Genomic DNA, 19,515 nt, shown 5'->3' on the forward strand with positions numbered 1-19,515 from the left:
TAAAACTCATTGCCTTCCATAGGCTACTGTGGCTAAACCAGTCGCAGGACAGACTCACTGTGTTTAACAGTGTCTGTCTGTACACCGGAAGGGCCCTCATGCCTCCACCAACCATGCAGTGAGGGTGAGCTGGCAGTGTGCCCCCTCTCACCATGCTGGCTTTGGGCCTAGAGCAGGGGAGAGGAGAGGGGAGAGGTGGACGGGGCCAGGCTAATGTGGCCTGGCAGGCACCACCCTCAGGGAGGCCTCTAACCCAGGAGCCAGAGAGGACTCTAACCAATGACCCAGGGAGGCTTCTAACATACGACCCAGGGAGGCTTCTAACCCACAAACCAGGCCTCAACATCAAGCAGAAGATCTCTCAGTGGGAAGGCCTCTGTCAACCAGATAGCGGTGGGAAGGCCGATAGGGTCAAAGCTCATGTACCAGTTGTATCCCAATCACTTTCTGGGGATGTCCTGGATAACGGAGTATGTAGTGACAGTAGGAGAGGCAGACCTCACGGCAAAGCTAAAAGCCTGGGTTTAGATTTCAGGGAAAACCTACAAGCACGGGGCATACACACAGGCGTCAGCAGAAAGTTGGATCCCCCTCAGAATCACTCCTGTTTCAGTAAGACTTCAACTGCAATACCAGAGTCCAAGCCATTTATAGCGCCTTTGCAATCTCTTACAACAGACACTACAAACATTTTCCATTTAGATAGGATAATCCCCACCAATGGTGAACTGAAGGTGGGTGGTGTGTTGGAAGTTAAGTTTACCAAACACCTACCTCTGTCAGTTGATGACCATGGAGAGAGCCTGCCCCCAGGGAATTTCTATACCTCAAGGGGCTTCTGGCGGAGGCTGGAGGGTGACGAGTTGTTCTGGGAAAAGGGAAGAAATACCTCAGCAGAGCCTCAGAGTTCTGTGGGTCCAGTGACTCACCCTCCACTGAAACCACAACGGACGTTTCAGTATCAAGGAGCAGACGGCACCCCAACACACTGGGTCCAATGGAATAGCAGGACTCCATTTGCCAACCAATCCAACACCAAGAGCAGTGGCATAACCAACCCACCTAGCTTCCCACCACCCCTGTGTCCTGTCAGCCGTGGCAATGGGTTTTCCAGACACAAAAATAGCAGGTAAGATCATGATACTGACACCACAAGGCTAAATCTAAAAGATCAGTGGGCGTGAGTTATGCCAGAGTAGAATAGAGGAGGTCTTTAGTTTGCCATTTTAAACATAGAAAAGTTTTGGCATTTTCCTTTCGCAATGGCTTTAGTTAAATGTTTTTGTATTTCGAACAACCAGGTTAACAATTACTTGGGGTGAAAGTCTTTTTCTGTCCTGAGCTATTGTGCTCTCTCTCATACAGTGTCCTTAGTTCTAAATGTAGCATTGTTTTATGTTAAGTCTGAAAGAAGGAGAACGAGAGGGTTTTAGAGGCACAGTTGGCATGAGAGAAGGATCAGAGTCTAGCATTTGGGCGGCCTCCAGGTGTGATGTCACATGATCTTTGGCAGCATTGCAGACCATTGTCTGGATATGGCTTACTTCCACAGCATCCAACGGTCCAGGGGTCACATTTGGTTGTTTTAACACACACACACACACACAAACAAAACACACACAACACAACACACACTGGCCTTGATTGTTGTATTCCACTATTGTAGTCTCTTTATGGGGGCAATTCCACATGAGCACACAGTAAGGTTTCACATAAAACCTGGCTTTGTAACATCTACAGACTCAGTGTTGAAGTGTCTTTAACAAAGGCAAGGGTAAGGCCTAAATTTCACAAATTTCCCAACTTGAATACATTTTTTCTCAATCAATCTATTAGGCCTACTCTTGTATCTCTTTCCTGCTGTCTCCTGCTCACACTCTCCGTATTGACCTTAAATATATTGAACACATGGATAATAGTTTTCTCTAAGCTCTCCTTGCTTCTATTTAACACCCTTTTTCTCAGCTTTACTTCCTCCCTGACTCGCCTTCCTACGGTCTTTATCATCTTCACTATCAACTTGCGAAAACCCTTCCAATGCCGAGACCCTTTGGCTGAACGTAAGCGGAAAATACATTGAATAATACATTGAACAATAGCCTGCTGACTGGCCCCGTCTCATGTCCCCTCTCCCTCCCTCTTCACAGGAAGTCCTTTGAGTTTGAGGATGTGGTGCGGTTGACAGCGCAGCAGGACACACTGGGAAGTGAGGCCAAGCGCTCCAGTCTATACCACGCCTTCTCTGACGACAATATTTATGAGGACATTATCTGTGAGTTCCTCCCTTGACACAAACCGAAAAAAGATACTTCACTAGGGTTTTTTCTGCATAGAAAATTCTTGGGCGGACCGCCTAAGTGTTTTTTAGGATATTTTTTTCTGGGTTGAAAAAAAAGCTTAAATTACTAAAACCATATATTGTATGTCAAAGATAATGGTCTTATACATTTTTAAATAAGATCATCTTTGAGAAGTAACAATCACCAAAATAAAAGCTATAAAGTCAGGGAGAATCAAAAATTCTAAAAATGATGCATTCAGGAGTATTTTTGTCATTGATTTTGTTATAATGTTTGAGTCAGTCAGATAGCATAATAACATAGCATAAGTCATTGCAAAATGTTTAGAATTGCAGATATATCTATTTTATTTTTTTGTCAGCAATTTCTGCTCTCCGCCCCATTGCAAAATTTGTAGAATTGTAGGAAATTAGCTTCAACAGCAAAATGTTGTCTTTGCAGCCAAGAGGGCCTTTAATATATTCGGTAAGTCAGCACGCCATTGGCCATGCCCACTGCCACGGCCCCGCCACACCCACCACCTAAGCCACATTTTGATCCAGAAAAACCCTTACTTCACCAAGGCAGCCTTAAGGCATCCGCATGCTTCCTAGCGGAAACAGTTCAGTAGAGTTTGTGCAAATATTATGATGACATTTTGTGACATTTTTGTTTGTTTTGGACTTCGGTGAGGTTTTTTTGGGCTGATCGGGCACACGTTTTTTTCTGGAGACAAGCCGAAGTTCGGAGCCGAAGTCTACGTCCCTTCGTCGGTGATGGGTCAACAGTAGGGATTCTTCAATAAAGTCTTTGTTGTCATTCAACGAGAGACGAGAACATTGAGAGGTCAGAAATAGCTAGACATGCAAAATTGACTAAAGAACAGAAGTTGTGTTTTTGAGAAATGCCATCAGTAAGCAATGCAGTGGATGAAGGCGGGGCAAGAGCATGGTGAACGGACAGATGTGATTATAGACAGTGAGGAAGAAGGAGAAGAGCCGAGTGTAGTGGGAAGATGTATGTTGAGGAAGAATGGCGTCAGACACGATAAAGAAGAATCTGGACCAGTAGGAGCGACATCTTGGGAGAAAGTGGACCCTTATCTTTTGGCAGATCCATTTGTGGTTTCAGGGTGGGTGAGAATGGAGTTGGGTGTAGTTGAATTAGTGAAGGTAACCTGTAGTGGACTTGTGATATTTGTTTGTGTTACTTCTGACCAGAGGGAGAAGGCACTTCGTGTCACGCAACTTGGGTCAAGATCTGTTTCTTGCTTTGCTCTTAGGAATAGGGCACAATTGAACGGAGTCATTTCTGGGGTAGCGTTAAGTGGGGAGTTGGAGCAATTGAAGTTGAAAATTCCTGGTGTTTTGTGATGCCTGCCATTTGGTGCAACACAGAGCTGGTGGGGAGCGTGGTGAAACAGAGGAGTCATTGTCAGTCCTTTTGTGTTTTGAGTCAGTCTACCAGACAAAGTCATGTTAGGATATATCAGTTATCCTATTAGCGCTTTTGTCTAGAATCCACTGCGCTGTTTCAGGTGCAACGTTTATGGTCATGTTGTAGCAGTATGGAGGAGGGAGATTGAAATATGTGGGAAGTGTGTAGGAGGGCATAGGACAGAGGATTGTGTAGTTTTGGTGGATAAAGTTGTGTGTGACAATTGTAGGGGTGCTCATGTTGCTGGGGATCAGAAGTGTCAGGTGTGAGAGAGGCAGATTGAATTGGCCAGAGTCAGAGTAGTGCAGAGGGTGTCCTATGCTGAGGCAGTGAAGAAAATGGAGGAGGATGGGGTGAGGGATCTTGAGAGGATCCCAGTGAGCAGTAGATTTGTGCCAGTACAGAGGGATGGAGTGAGTTACTCTTCAGTAAGAAATGGAAAATAAATCACAGAAAATAGATGTTTTGGGGGAAGCTGCAGAGAAGTATTTGGGTATACAAGATTTTACTTCCCGAAGAGTTACAGGGTGTGTTGAAGGGGGGGTGTCCCGTCCACCCAGGCAGTTGGCATGGTTCAGGAACAGATCTGGTCAAAGTAGTAGAATGGGGTAGTGGGTTTTTAATGAGTGTAAGTGGCAGTTTCAGAGAAGTACCTGGATGTATGAGATTTTACTGCAGAAGAGTTAATGGGGTGGAGATTTATATTTTTATGAAATAGTGGTATATAGCTGTAGGGTTAGTTGCTGGTGCAATTTATTTATATTTTTGTACTTTTAGGAACAGGAATAATTAAGATAATTTAACGTAGGTAGGCCGTGACTGGCCTCACACGTTAGAACAGTAGTTGGCTGTGTATGCACCATTTTAAGTTGGACGTGATCTGCCAACCCAGTCCCAAAGAAGAACAACAAGAGACAACTAGTTTTCATGCACATTGAAAAATACTGCACCAAACATCTTAGTTAGATGTAAAATTGCACGACTAAGATCTCTTTGGGAAAAACATACAAATGAATGAGCGATTTCTTGAGTTATCTTCAATTCATTCTGATTACGGCGTCTCAAAATGAACAGTACTATTGCCACTTTTTTTTCTTGTTTTTTCAAGTGAAGGTCTTTTATTAAGGGAGTATGCGAGCACACTTGTTCGGTTCGGCTAGGCACCAGCCAAACTGAAGCTTGCTGACGCCTTTAGTTGCCTTACAATATCAGGAACCTTTAATATAAGATCCGTTCTTTCCTTTTTTCTCTCTTTGTAACAACTGATAAAGAAGAAGGTGGGATATAGATTTTCTCAATATTGACACCTGTCAAGTCCCTTTCTGATCAGTGGTGGATGGGAAAGAAAGGCAGCCATTTAAGACCACTTTGACTTAGTCATGGACTATTAGCAAATATCTACTATATGTATACTGTGTATGGCATCTATCTCCCTCACCTTTGACCATGTCCAGCTGAACCCCTGACCAGAGACAACCCATATGAGGATGTCAAGCCGTCTCCTACTATGTGTCTCCCCATTGGGCGTCCCCGACCCTGGACCATGGCACAGAGACAGAACCCTCTCACCCCAAAGGTAGTAATGGCAGCTGTTACAGGAAATGTGAAACAATTAGTATAATTTTTTTTTTTTTAAACATGCTTTAATCTTTCATTAACACCATGTCTCCTGTGTCGCAGCTTCCTCCCAAGCCTCTCACGTTGCGGGTGGAGAGGAAGGACTCACTGGCAGCAACACAACCCTCACCTACAGAAGCCCCCCCTAGACCTGCCTTACCCAAGCGACCCACAACCACCCATAAAACACACAGACTGCCTCAGGTAAACACACACAAGCATTTCATAAGCTTTTTCTACGACGTGGAAATTGTATTACCTCAAACTACTACGGAGGTTGTATGTAATTTTGACTCTCTGAGTGGGAAAAGCATGCTATAAGGTGGATTGGTCTGTTTGCATGACTACACATTAAGAAGCCAAGCTAGTGTTGTAGGTCTACACTCCGTTGTCAATTTGGAGATAAGTCTGAGCTTCCTGTGTGCTTGGCTCTGGATCCAGGTCACTCATTCTACTGCTCAAGTTGAAACTTGACTGATGGCCCTATACAATCCAAACCAAACCAGTGCCCATTAGAAAACAACCTTTTTCAGTGCAACAAGGAAGTGTGCTTAAATCACATCTATTTGATTGGCCACAATTTGTTTTACTAGTTTAAGTGGCCAGACATGTCAACATCAATGTGATGATATATCACATGAATGTGATTTTTATTTGTATCAGATCAGTGTGTGTGTGTGTGTGTGTGTGTGTGTGTGTGTGTGTGTGTGTGGTTTCCGTGATGCAGTATGTCAACAAGATTCATGTGATCTTCAACACCAAGCAAGGGAAGAAGAGAGTGAAGAGCCAGGGAGGTTCAGCTCGAGGTATGACAATTATTACCCTTCAACTTGTCTACAAGATGTAGATAAACTGCTCTCTGTAAAGATCCAGCGTTTTGAGATACATTACGTCACTGTTACAAATACAGTACAAAGACACTGTCAGTCTCCTATGATGTCTCTTTCTTTCATCCCTTTATTACACTCCTGTCTCGCTCTTTCTCTCTGTCTATGTATCTCGCAAGCGCACACTCTCACTCTCTCTTTCGCTCTCTGAACAGAGGAGACCAGTGGAACTGAAAGTGACCCAGAGGACAACACTAAAGGTACTACTATAGCATTGACCTGATACTTGTCAAATTGTCATTCATATTGAAAGTGAAATTTCACTCCCAAATAAATGTTTGGCAGACATTTTGAGAATGTTGAGTTCAGTCAATGTCCTACGCCGTCTACACTCATGTAGATCCATCCGTTTTCCATTCACATTTGATCACATTCCATTACCATTTAATCAAAGAGAGATATATGATCCTGTTCCCAACCAGATTCACTTATTAGGTATTTTGAAAAATGTTCACTGTCTCCACCAGGAGGGTCCAGGCGCTCAGTCTATGTTCAGTCCACGCTAAAGCGGAGGCCAGGCTACCACACCCTGGAGAAGGACCTGATCCAGCTCCAGCAACAGCAGCTCTTTCAGTTCTTTGTGGTGGTGTCACTCCGAAAGAGTTTTTCAGGAAACACCTACACCCCTGAGATCACGCAACAGTTTCCCAACCAGGTTATTGTCAATTGAAACCAATTAAAGCCAACCTCTTTCAGATGGGGGCAACAGAGCTAGGCGGATAGACCCACTTACACATTTTTTTATAGGGGAAATACTGCTTGATGTACCATGGATGGGCTCAGCTCAAAGGAAACCCCAGAATGTTTTGTTTTGTTAGTTACCATTGTACTATTGTTTCTGTTTTGCTGGCCAGGGAGTAAAATTAGACGCTCTGTATCTTTATCCTTTCTTAACCGCTATAGTTTGAGAAGTCTTCTCGTCACTCCCGTGAAGCTGACGACCGGCTAAAGGCCATTCCCATGTTCTGCTTCCCAGACTCTCAGGACTGGCGGCCTTCTGCAGACCTGCACAGGTAAGCTTCTGTTACATTCACATTATGGTAACAGTATGTAGCAGTGGTGTTACAATAAGGGTATTCATGTAATATAAATATTCATACAACCACTTAATATGAGCATTGGACCAGGTAAAACATTTCAAAAGTAGCTACGTTTTTGTAATAATCATTGTGCTAAAATTAAGTTATTATATGATGATATAAGAATTAAGTCCAAGACATATCCAATGAAAGGCAGATTATCTAGTGATTCAGACAAAGAGGAACATGATTGCAGTTCATATGCCATGCTTTGTCTTTTCCCCCCAGGGAGAGTGTACTAGAACACTGCTTAACTCTATCACATTGTGCATCTCTGTCCTATTGTCTATGCTTTTATCCGTCTTTGTAGTGAAACCTTCTCCTTTGTCTTGACGGGAGAGGATGGCAGCCGGTGGTTTTGTTACTGTCGTAAGATCCTGGTGAGTGTGTGTGTGTATGAGTCATTACATTGTGTGTGTGAGGACTAGGCAGTAAAGTGCTTACGCAACATCTCTAAGGGATATACTACAGTCATAGGCCGTAAAACCTCTGAATCAGTGACCCAAACTAAACCTAATTTCCCATTTGTCCACGTGTTAAATCCATGACTGTACATTTTATGTTAGATTTGTGTGTTTTAAATGCATTGCACTGTTACCCCTGGAATGCCAGGGTTGATACAGCGTTGCAATAACATTGTTGATACTGAATGGCAGGGTTGGTTTTCATGCTGATTTCCGTGTTTATTTGTGCCTTTTAGCCAAGCGGAAAGGGGAAAAGACTGCCTGAAGTTCACTGTATTGTAAGCAGGCTGGGCTGCTTCAACCTGTTTGCTAAGGTAACCAGCAGTGTGATTAAACTCTTCATATAATTAAGCAATAAGGCCGTGTGTGTGTGTGTGTGTGTGTGTGTGTGTGTGTGTGTGTGTGTGTGTGTGTGTGTGTGTGTGTGTGTGTGTGTGTGTGTGTGTGTGTGTGTGTGTGTGTGTGTGTGTGTGTGTGTGTGTGTGTGTGTGTGTGTGTGTGTGTATATATATATATGTATGTGTTCAGCAAAAAAAAGAAACGTCCTCACTGTCAACTGCGTTTATTTTCAGCAAACTTAACATGTGTAAATATTTGTATGAACATAAGATTCAACAACTGAGACATAAACTGAACAAGTTCCACAGACATGTGACTAACAGAAATGTAATAATGTGTCCCTGAACGAAGGGGGGGTCAAAATCAAAAGTAACTGTCAGTATCTGGTGTGGCCACAAGCTGCATTAAGTACTGCAGTGCATCTCCTTCCCATGGACTGCACCAGATTTGCCAGTTCTTGCTGTGAGATGTTACCCCACTCTTCCACCAAGGCACTTGCAAGTTCCCGGACATTTCTGAGGGGAATGGCCCTAGCCCTCACCCTCCGATCCAACAGGTCCCAGACGTGCTCAATGGGATTGAGATCTTCGCTGGCCATGGCAGAACACTGACATTCCTGTCTTGCAGGAAATCATGCACAGAACGAGCAGTATGGCTGGTGGCATTGTCAGGATGAGCCTGCAGGAAGGGTACCACATGAGGGAGGAGGATGTCTCCCCTGTAACGCACAGCGTTGAGATTGCCTGCAATGACAACAAGCTCAGTCCGTTGATGCTGTGACACACCGCCCTAGACCATGACGGACCCTCCACCTCCAAATCGGTCCCGCTCCAGAGTACAGGCCTCGGTGTAACGCTCATTCCTTCGACGATAAACGCGAATCCGACGATAAGCGCGAATCCGACCATGACCCCAGGTGAGACAAAACCGCAACTCGTCAGTGAAGAGCACTTTTTGCCAGTCCTGTCTGGTCCAGCGACGGTGGATTTGTGCCCATAGGCGACGTTGTTGCCGGTGATGTCTGGTGAGGACCTGCCTTACAACAGGCCTACAAGCCCTCAGTCCAGCCTCTCTCAGCCTATTGTGGACAGTCTGAGCACTAATGGAGTGATTTTGCATTCCTGGTGTAACTCGGGCAGTTGTTGTTGCCATCCTGTACCTGTCCCGCAGGTGTGATGTTCGGATGTACCGATCCTGTGTAGGTGTTGTTACACGTGGTCTGCCACTGTGAGGACGATCAGCTGTCCGTCCTGTCTCCCTGTAGCGCTGTCTTAGGCGTCTCACAGTACGGACATTGCAATTTATTGCCCTGGCCACATCTGCAGTCCTCATGCCTCCTTGCAGCCTGCCAAAGGCACATTCACGTAGATGAGCGGGGACCCTGGGCATCTTTCTTTTGGTGTTTCAGAGTCAGTAGAAAGGCCTCTTTAGTGTCCTAAGTTTTCATAACTGTGACCTTAATTGCCGACCGTCTGTAAGCTGTTAGTGTCTTAACGACCGTTCCACAGGCGCATGTTCATTAATTGTTTATGGTTCATTGAACAAGCATGGGAAACAGTGTTTAAACCCTTTACAATGAAGATCTGTGAAGTTATTTGGAATTTTATAATTTATCTTTGAAAGACAGGGTCCTGAAAAAGGGACGTTTATTTTTTTGCTGAGTTTATATATGTGTGTGTGTGTGTACCTTTTATCTAACTAGGCGAGTCAGTTAAGAACAAATTCTTATTTCCAATGACGGCCTTGGAACAGTGTGTTCAGGGGCAGAATGACAGATTTGTACCTTGTCAGCTCGGGGATTCGATCTAGCAACCTTTCGATTACTGTTCTAACGCTCTAACCACTAGGCTACCTGCCATATATTGCTGTTCTTATGCACACGCAATGCTGTGTGCCTCGATACAGCCATTAGCCTTGGTATTTTGGCCATATACAGTGCATTCGTTAAGTATTCAGAGCCCTTCCCTTTTTCCACATTTTGTTACGATACAGCTTTATTCTAAAATGGATGAAACAAATAATACTCAATCTACACAATACCCCATATTGACAAATCGAAAACAGGTTTTTAGAAATGTTTGCAAATTTGTTACTTTTTTTTTAAGTATACCTTATTTACATTAGCATTCAGACCCTTTGCTATGAGACTTGAAATTGTGCTCAGGTGCATCCTGTTTCCATTGATCATCCTTGAGATGTCCACCTGTGGTAAATTAAATTGATTGGACATGATTTGGAAAGGCACACACTTGTCCATATAAGGTCCCACAGTTAACAGTGCACGTCAGAGGAAAAACCAAGCCATGAGGGCGAAGGAATTGTTCGTTGAGCTCCGAGGCAGGATTGTGTCAAGGCATGGATCTGGGAAAGGGTACCAAAACATTTCTGTGGCATTGGAGGTCCCCAATAACACAGTGGCCTCCATTATTCTTAAATGGAAGAAGTTAGGAACCACCAAGACTCTTCCTAGCAGGCTGCCAGGTCAAACTGAGCAATTGGGGGAGAAGAGCCTTGGTCAGGGAGGTGACCAAGAACCCGATGGTCACTGACCGAGCTCTAGAGTTCCTCTGTGGAGATGGGAGAACCTTCCCGAAGAACAACCATCTCTGCAGCACTTCACCAATCAGCCCTTTATGGTAGTGGCCAGATGGAAGCCACTCCTCAATAAAAGGCACATGACAGCACTCTTGGAGTTTGCGAAAAGACACCTAAAGACTCTCAGAACATGAGAAACAAGATTCTCTGTTCTGATGAAACCAAGATTGAACTCTTTGGCCTGAATGCCAAGCGTCACATCTGGAGGAAACAGGGCACAATCCCTACGGTGAAGCATGGTGGTGGCAGCATCGTGCTGTGGGGAGGTTTTTCAGCGGCAGGGACTGGAAGACTAGTCAGGATCAAGGGAAAGACGAACTGAGCAAAGTACAGAGAGATCCCTGATGAAAACCTGCTCCAGAGCACTCAGGACCTCAGACTGGGGTGAAGGTTCACCTTCCAACAGGACAACCACGGTAAGACAACGCAGGAGTGGCTTCAGGACAGCTAAGACAACGTAGGAGTGGCTTTGGGACAAGTCTCTGAATGTCCTTGAGTGGCCCAGCCAGAGCCCGGACTTGAACCCAATCTGCAGAGAAGAATGGAAGACTCGAGGCTGTAATCGCTGCCAACAGTGCTTCAACAAAGTACTGCGTAAAGGGTCTGAATACTTACGTAAATTTATATTTCAGTTTTTTTTTATATACATTTGCAAAAATGTCTAAAAACATTTTTTTTTTTTTTGTCATTATGGGGTATTGTGTGTAGATTGGGGGGGGGGGGGGTGTAATGTAACAAAATGTGGAAAAAGTCAAGGGGTCTGAATGCTTTCCGAATGCACTGTAGCACAAACCCCTGAGGTTCCTTACTGCTATTATAAACTGGTTACCAACGTAATTAAAACCATGGCTTTCAGCCAATCAGCATTCAGGGCTCAAACCAGTTTATAAAATACATTTTAGCATGCTTGTACACATAGATTCAAAGGTTCAAATTAAAGTCTATTAAAATGTCCTAGCTAATCAGAATGGTGTGTTTTGAGAATGATAATTTATATATTTTAGGATGTGTTATGTTCCACCAATTTTTTTGTCTGTTCAGGCAAGAGGAACATGTGTGAATTTATTGTAAATAAAAGTTTTGTTCATAGACAATGAAGCAAGCAGCTAGTATGTTATGTAGTCCTGGTGTAGTCCCTTGTTGATACTTGTCATCAGGATATTCTTTGTGTTTAGGGGTGTAGTTATGGAGTTATATACTGTAGGCTTGTCACGAAGGCAACATTTTACAAACTATACGATACCAGGCCAAGTATCACAATACCGAGTAGTATTGCGATACTACGGTGTAAAAAAATCTGTGGCCTAGCTCTTTCTAAACGTTCTCCAAAAACCTCCCACTGAAACTCACACTTAAATTCAATGTTTTGAATAGAACTTCACACTGTTCAGTGTACAGTTCCAGTCAAAAGTTTGGACACCTACTCATTTCTCTTTATGACGATTCATCATTACTTTAAGACATGAAGGTCAGTCAATCCAGAACATTTTAAGAACTTTGAAGAACATTTTTTCTTCAAGTGCAGTTGTTAAAAACCATCAAGCGCTATGATGAAACTGTCTCTCATGAGGACCCCTACAGGAAAGGAAGACCCAGAGTTACCTCTGCTGCAGAGGATAAGTTCATTAGAGTTAACTGCAACTCAGAAATAGGCAACTAACTGCACCTCCAGATTGCAGCCCAAATAAAGTTCAAGTAACAGACACATCTCAACATCAACTGTTCAGAGGAGACTGCGTGAATCAGGCCTTCATGGTTGAATTGTTGCAAAGAAACCACCACTAAAGGACACCAATAAGAAGCAGAGACTTGCTTGGGCCAAGAAACAGGGGCAATGGACATTAGACCGGTGGAAATCTGTCCTTTGGTCTGATGAGTCCAAATATGAGATTTTTGGTTCCAACCTCCGCGTCTGAGACGCAGAGTAGGTGAACTGATGATCTCTGCATGTGTGGTTCCCACCATGAAGCATGTAGGTGTAGGTGTGGGGCTGCTTTTCTGGTGACACTGTCAGTGATTTTTTTAGAATTCAAGGCACACTTAACCAGCATGGCTACCACAGCATTCTGCAGCAATACGCCATCCCATCTGATTTGCGCTTAGTGGTACAATCATTTGTTTTTCAACAGGACAATGACCCAAAACACACCTCCAGGCAGTGCAAGGGCTATTTGACCAGGAAGGAGAGTGATGGAGTGCTGCATCAGCTTATTAAAGAGCAGCGATCCTATCGAGCAGTGTGCGGATTTCTTATTTTTCCTCATCTTGTTCAACTGTTACCGTGCACCTGCAGAGGAGATGGCTCAGATGTTCGAGTGCCTTTTTGAATTTTGAAAACGTTAGGCACCAAACAGAATTGAAGGGACACCAGAAAGAAATATATTTTTGATATAGTTTAGACTTACATTAGGCCTATGTGAATCCTACCTTTTTGAAGCACATCTCACGAGTAGTAGTTTTCCTTTCTTGTGCCAATCAAATTTGCCTAAAACTACTGTCATGTTACCAGGTTGTTAGCTGTTGTTAGGTAACATGACTGAAAACGTTGTTTGTTATCAAACCAATCATTAGCGACCCTGGATCAGTTTCAAACGGCCTGTGACATGGTTTGTGAAATTATATAAAATGCGTGTGAATCCCAATAGAAAGAAAAAGGTCCGGTGATATGGGTCTTTTTTTTTTTATGGTTTAGGCTAGAGACAAGCTGTTTTCTTTGCTGTAAAGCTGCAATCAATCATGTCACAAAGCAGTGCTCCATTTTCCCTCTGACACTCAGAGGCTGCATGACAGTGACCTTGCCTAGTCTACTTAGACTGGTCTGTGCTCTTGGTTATAACAAGCAATGAAATTATACAATGTGTCAACATTGCTCGCTGCTCCAATGTTACAAATGTAACAACTGAAGACTCGTCAGGGTCTGCATCCCCCCTCGCTATCACTGCTAAATTATATGTATTTTTTAATGATGGCGGAATAAACACGCATGAAGAGCGGACGGAGAGAAGCAGGATAGGGGATGCGGCTGGCTGATTACAGCTGCCACACATGATATGCACATGAAAGTGAAGTGGATATTATCGGACCTGCACATTCAACAGACTAGTGGTTGTTGCTTCAATTAAACAAAATTGACTTTATAAACATTTTACAACAGGCGCCAGCATGTTCTTAGAAAAAATCTGTAGTATCATATGAAACGGTACTACGGTATTCTAAAATTTTGATATCATGACGTTTTTGTACCGTGATATTACCGTGGTACTGGTATACCGTGCAACACTAATATACTGTGTGTGTTTTCAGATCTTGGAGGAGGTAGAGAGGCGCAGGGAGATCTGTCCAGCCCTAGTGTCCCCCTTCATGCGTAGCGTCATGGAGGCTCCTTTCCCTGCCCCTGGACGCACCATCACACTCAGGAGCTTCCTCCCAGGCTCAGGAAATGAGGTAACACAACCACACAACTAAGAGGACCTCTAGGACTCCATGTAAAGAGTAACTACAGGGGGAGATGGGGCAAAAGTCTGTCCTCTCCTCGACGACTTCATCTTCCTCTCCTCCGTGATCCGGAAACTGCAAAGTGGTCGCCATATGCAGGAGAGTGTCAATTCATTAATAGGCGAACAGAGGAGTGTCTTCCTCTTCTCGATAGCCGCCTCCCGCCGAGGAAGCACAAGTGTATCCTCCCGGCGGCTAGCGTGTAAGTGTTTCAAAATCCGCAACACCCCCTTTAAATCAGCTGTTTTCGCGAAGGAGAAAAGCATGCACACATTTAAAAGCGATACACTACTTATCCTTTTACATATTAAATGTTTTGCACAACAAGCGACATTTTTACTACTTTACACATTTATTTTGGGATTCAACCCCTGCAAACCAAATTTGCACGATGACGTGCTAGTGGAGGAGAGTCCCATTTCATACAAGCACATTTGTTTCCTCCCCTCCTCGATTACATTTTACCTTTTTCAAAAGTAGGCAAGGATTCGAGCAAAACAAATAAAAAAATCTTCCAGGGAGTTCGGAGAAGTAACAAGAGGAAGTGACACCGTTTAGTTAAGTTCCTACCTCTTTATTGCAGACACTATGTCAACAACATCCACAATCATGTGCAATGTCTCTGCCCAGCAATCAACTATTGTTGTAAGAGTTGTATTTGGTCAAATAACTGAGCAATAGCCAACCTGTGTGTTTGTTTGTGTGTCGCTGTGTGTGTACTTGTGTGATCAGGTGCTGACGCTGTGCCGGCCGGTAGACTCAAGGCTGGAGCATGTGGACTTTGAGAGCCTGCTGCAGTGCCTGAGCGTTGGGAGACTCCTACAGGTGTTTGCCTCTCTGCTACTGGAGAGGAGGGTCATCTTCATTGCTGATAAACTCAGGTAAGGAGTTTCCTCTAGTACACACAGGTTCACTGTCGTCTCCAGCTCGGCTTGGGAGACAGTAGGAGGGCAGGAACAACATACCACTGGTCCAGGGTGGAATGTATTGTGTGCTTTGCTCTCCTGTTGGTCGGTGTAAAAGTACATAGTGTAGTCTTAGTGAATGGTATTATACAGACCGTATGGACTCCATATATTTGACATGCGTTGTCTGTAAAGTGGGTGCCTCTTCTCAGGAGTTCAACATCTCTTCATCCCTCTCTCTTCTCTTCAGTGTGCTGTCTCGTTGTGGCCATGCCGCGCTGGCGCTGCTCTATCCGTTCACCTGGCAGCATACATTTGTGCCTGTGCTGCCCGCTAGCATGCTAGACATCAGCTGCTCTCCGACTCCCTTCCTCATGGGGGCGCTGGCGCCCTGCCTGCCCGAGCTTCTGGAGCTGCCCATAGAGGAGGTCAGTGACAAAGGTCACCGTCTGATTCCGTGGCTAGTCACTAGATGGCCATGCTACAAAGGAAAACATTTTCTATTTCGTCAGAATTGATGAGCAAGTACCCGACTGACTAGTTCCTTGATATAGGGTTAGGGTTACTTAGAAATCTGTTGCGCACAGTTGTATACCAGACTTAAAGGTAGACTCCGTGATATGACGTAGATGCAGAAAGTAAACCGCATAGGGGGTCAATTTCCACAACAACTAAGAGAGGTTAAGCGCAAGGTTCAACTTCTCCGCTGTTTTGGTCCTGTGGCTAACACGCTGTAACAGCGTGATGTTGGTAAACAATTGCACATGCGCAGATACTGTAGGTGACTGTGAGAGCGAAGTGTTGCATCTCGCTCATCTCAATATCTGTGGTGCTGTTAGTGGCAATGTCATTTCGCTGAGTCTACCTTTTAATAAAGTATTTTACTGCCACCTAATGGTAGTTCTATGAACGTCTTTACAGTAGGACTAACAAAGTGTGCAGTATCAATCTGCAAACAATTACCAACAGTTAATGGTAGAAAGTCTCTGATGTCTAATTCAAAGCCCAATACATTTGACCTGCGTTAATTTTGTCATTGATCATTTAAAGGTTCTGTCTCTGTTTTGCATTCTAGGTGCTTATTGTGGATTTATGTACGGACAAGTTTGTCAAACAGGTGTGTATTTAATTGCAACTCCTGAAAGATAGGTGTGGTTCCAAAACACAACTGAATAGGGTATGAGGAACACTTTGTCTGTGCATGTCTGCGTTCCAAGTGACAGTGTTGAATATTAATGCAACTTGCTGATTTCACACATACCAGAGCTTGACTTTATCTTGGATGTAATCCAAGTTCATATAGTGAGAGTATTTAATAGTAGTAGCTATGGAGTTTCGCTTCTTTCTCACTCAGAGATCCTATTGGGCTGCTGATATTGATGGCTAGTTTCTATGACAACCATTTTTAATGCATAGGTCAGGAATATTTAACTTTGATGGGGGTGGAGGCCACAAAAAATTGGAACTCATCATGAGGTGCTGCAGTGGCATGCGGGTCTGCAAACCCACATATGCAGTCAGAGTGAAAGTACATAGTGTAGTCTTAGTGAATGATATTTACATTTTACATTTTAGTCATTTAGCAGAGCGACTTACAGTAGTGAATGCATACATTTATTTTTTCCTTACTGGCCCCCCGTGGGAATCGAACCCACAACCCTGGCGTTGCAAACACCATGCTCTACCAACTGAGCCACAGGGAAGGCTATATTATATATTATACAGGCCCTAGCCTTTTGGGGGCCCTCATTAGACTAACTTACCCAATCTAAAAAAAATGTTTGCCTACATAGGCTAATTGTGTGACTGTCAGTGACTGACATAACAAGATAAAAAAACAGCTGATGCACAACCAAATTTCTATTTTGAACCTTGTACATTCTACTATTTTAACTCAACAGTAATTTGAGACACTGACTGACACCAATACCCCCACCCCCGTCCCCCCTAACATCAAAATGTATTTTGCAGGCCGCCAGTTGCGCATCCCTGGCATAGGTGAATCACAGTGCACGGGTAGCCAGTTGCCTTGTTTCACATCAGTAGTAGGCCATCTCTTGCATGATGTGAGTTGCCCTGGGCTGTCCTGTTAACTACTCCTTGTTTCCAAGCTTGGTGATGAGGACTGTATCTTGCCCAGTAAGCTTCAGGCTGCACTGCTGGAGATCCTGGAGGAGAGAGAGCAGATACTGAGGCAAGATGGAGATTGCACAGGAGGTTTGCACAGCTACCTATTACTACATATTCATCTTGAAAATGGCCTCGCAGCCAAAACATTGAAGAAACAATGTCTCCTTTCAATCCCCTTGTCTCTCTGTCCATGTGTTGGATATAGGGTAATTGTATAGAAAGCCAATTCTTGAAGCATCCTTCACTCGCCTCTCCATTTTAACACCATCTACATTATAAGTGACTGTCCCCCTCCCTATCTGTCCGTCAGGTAGCGTAGCCTAGGGCGGCAGGCCAGTAACCAAAAGGGCTAGTTCGAATACCCAAACTGGCAAGAAGAAACATCTGTAGACGTGTTCTTGACCAAGGCACTTAACTTTAATTTACTCCAGGGGCGCCGTACTACTATGGTTGCCCCAGTAAAACAACACATTTCACTGCACCTATCAGGTGTGTGTGTGGGTGTGACAATAAAACATTTATTCCCTGCAGGCCAGCAGTGTGGGCTGAGTTCCCTGGTGTCGGAGGCCTTTGTGCATTTCTTTGTGGAGCTGGTGGGCCACTACTCTCTCCATATGGGTGAGAGCAGCGCCAGCCGGGCTTGGGAGCTGCAGAGGGAGAGCTTCCGCAAGTCCCACCCCTCCCGCGGAGTCCGCCAGTTCTTGGAGCTCTTCATGGACACCCAGATGTTCGCCGGCTTCATCCATGACAAGGAGCTGCGCAAGGGAGGGGGCAAAGGTCAGGGAGAGGCCTATCAGTGGCCCCGTTGGAATACTTTGAGAATACGTTCTTCCTTCCTCAAACTAATCACCTCTTATCTGACATGACAGTCTGGGCTGGTAAAAGCAGTTCAGAAACACCTAAATGTATTTCCTTGCGTGATTTGTACTATGCTCTTTTCTCCCCCTCCCACAGGGCTTTTTGAAATTAGAGCTGCAGAATATCTGTCCTCAAACCCTGAGCCTGAATCTAGTGGGTTCCTCAAGGGACTCAAAGGACTCGGTTAGTAGTGCTCCATTGATAACATTCAATTCAACAAATACCCTTTTTACTGTGAGGTAAATCATTTTGTCCATTTTATTTTCAGGGATGAAATTCCTACCGAAGAAGTGACAATGTCAGCGGTCGTGTTGAAAATGCTTCTGTAGGAGAAGATGAGGATCTTCCGCGGGATTGGCCAAGACGTGTGCAAATGATGTCACGGATATAGATATGTACTTGAATCGATCAGAACATAACGGTGTTTGGCACATAGGCCCACAGTCTTAGATATAGGGCTCGGGTTGAGACAGGACCATACTCTAAAAGCACTCCATGCCAGAGTGAAGTGTGATTGTAATTGGAGGAAAACTGGAAATGTGCATTTATGTGCGAACAAGCTTCGATGAAGACTTGACATGGCAGAAGAAAGGCGGGAGCAAACACCATGTACTTATGACATTTACACAAAACATTTCAGCTACAAGACTAACCCGTGCCTATTTGTGTTTTTGCTGTTCATTTTTTTTGTTTGGTTTTAATCAAGTGTTTTGAGTGTTTGCTCTCAGTGTTATGGATATAGTTATTTTTAAATTTAGTTTTGAACTTGTCTAGTTGGAGAAAAATAAGGTAGGCTACTCTTGTTACCCTTCAGCACTCAGTTACAAAACAAAGTAAGAATAATTGTATTGTGTGCATGATTGTAACTTTAAATATGACATCACATGTTTTTAAACTGAGGTTAATGTATGTTTTCCCTGACATTTTGTTGTCCTTGACAAATGTTCCAAGTAATGTTTGAATCATAAAGATAATGCATTATATTGACATTTCTAACAGATTTTGAATAGCTCAATTCTGTATAGCTCATTCTGTAACAAAATATTTTGTTTACTATGTTTAGCTACTCTTATGCATTGTGAACTAAATATGACATTGTATGAACCTGTTTGAATACCTTAGCAAGTTGATATGACAGATGAAAGCGCTTCAAAGTTTGATAAAAAACCTTGTTCCCATGTGGGTTTAGAAAGCCATAAACTAGTCACACCTCAATCCTATTGACTGAAGTTGTGTACTTTTTAACTATTGTACAGTTTGTGTGTGTGACACACAGTTGAAGTCGGAAGTTTACATACACCTTAGCCAAATACATTTAAACTCCGTTTTTTACAATTCCTGACATTTAATCCTAGTAAAAATGCCCTGTTTTAGGTCAGTTAGGATCACCACTTTATTTTAAGAATGTGAAATGTCAATAACAATAGAGA

At 43.7% G+C, this 19,515-nt stretch overlaps 1 protein-coding gene across 3 annotated transcripts; it reads left to right on the top strand.

The window, feature by feature from the left end:
- Positions 1-111: 111 nt before the first annotated feature.
- LOC115168224 (DENN domain-containing protein 2C-like) lies at positions 112-19,303 on the top strand. Of its 3 annotated transcripts, XM_029723297.1 has the most exons (19): positions 1,042-1,129; positions 1,966-2,060; positions 2,148-2,272; positions 5,171-5,292; positions 5,397-5,537; positions 6,061-6,139; positions 6,376-6,420; positions 6,688-6,875; positions 7,124-7,233; positions 7,610-7,679; positions 8,000-8,077; positions 14,001-14,141; positions 14,925-15,073; positions 15,348-15,525; positions 16,173-16,214; positions 17,209-17,314; positions 17,759-18,004; positions 18,182-18,268; positions 18,354-19,303. In XM_029723297.1, the coding sequence occupies exons 4-19, from the start codon at positions 5,224-5,226 to the stop codon at positions 18,377-18,379; spliced, it is 1,755 nt and encodes a 584-aa protein (XP_029579157.1). In that variant the 5' UTR covers positions 1,042-1,129; positions 1,966-2,060; positions 2,148-2,272; positions 5,171-5,223; the 3' UTR covers positions 18,380-19,303. The 3 variants fall into 3 exon arrangements, with proteins under 3 accessions (XP_029579155.1, XP_029579157.1, XP_029579158.1); XM_029723295.1 differs by lacking the exon at positions 1,966-2,060 and having other exon boundaries at positions 112-1,129; positions 18,354-19,300; XM_029723298.1 differs by having other exon boundaries at positions 2,148-5,292.
- The last annotated feature ends 212 nt before the right edge of the window (positions 19,304-19,515 follow it).

Source organism: Salmo trutta, chromosome 30 (assembly GCF_901001165.1).
Source record: "Salmo trutta chromosome 30, fSalTru1.1, whole genome shotgun sequence".
Taxonomy (NCBI): domain Eukaryota; kingdom Metazoa; phylum Chordata; class Actinopteri; order Salmoniformes; family Salmonidae; genus Salmo; species Salmo trutta.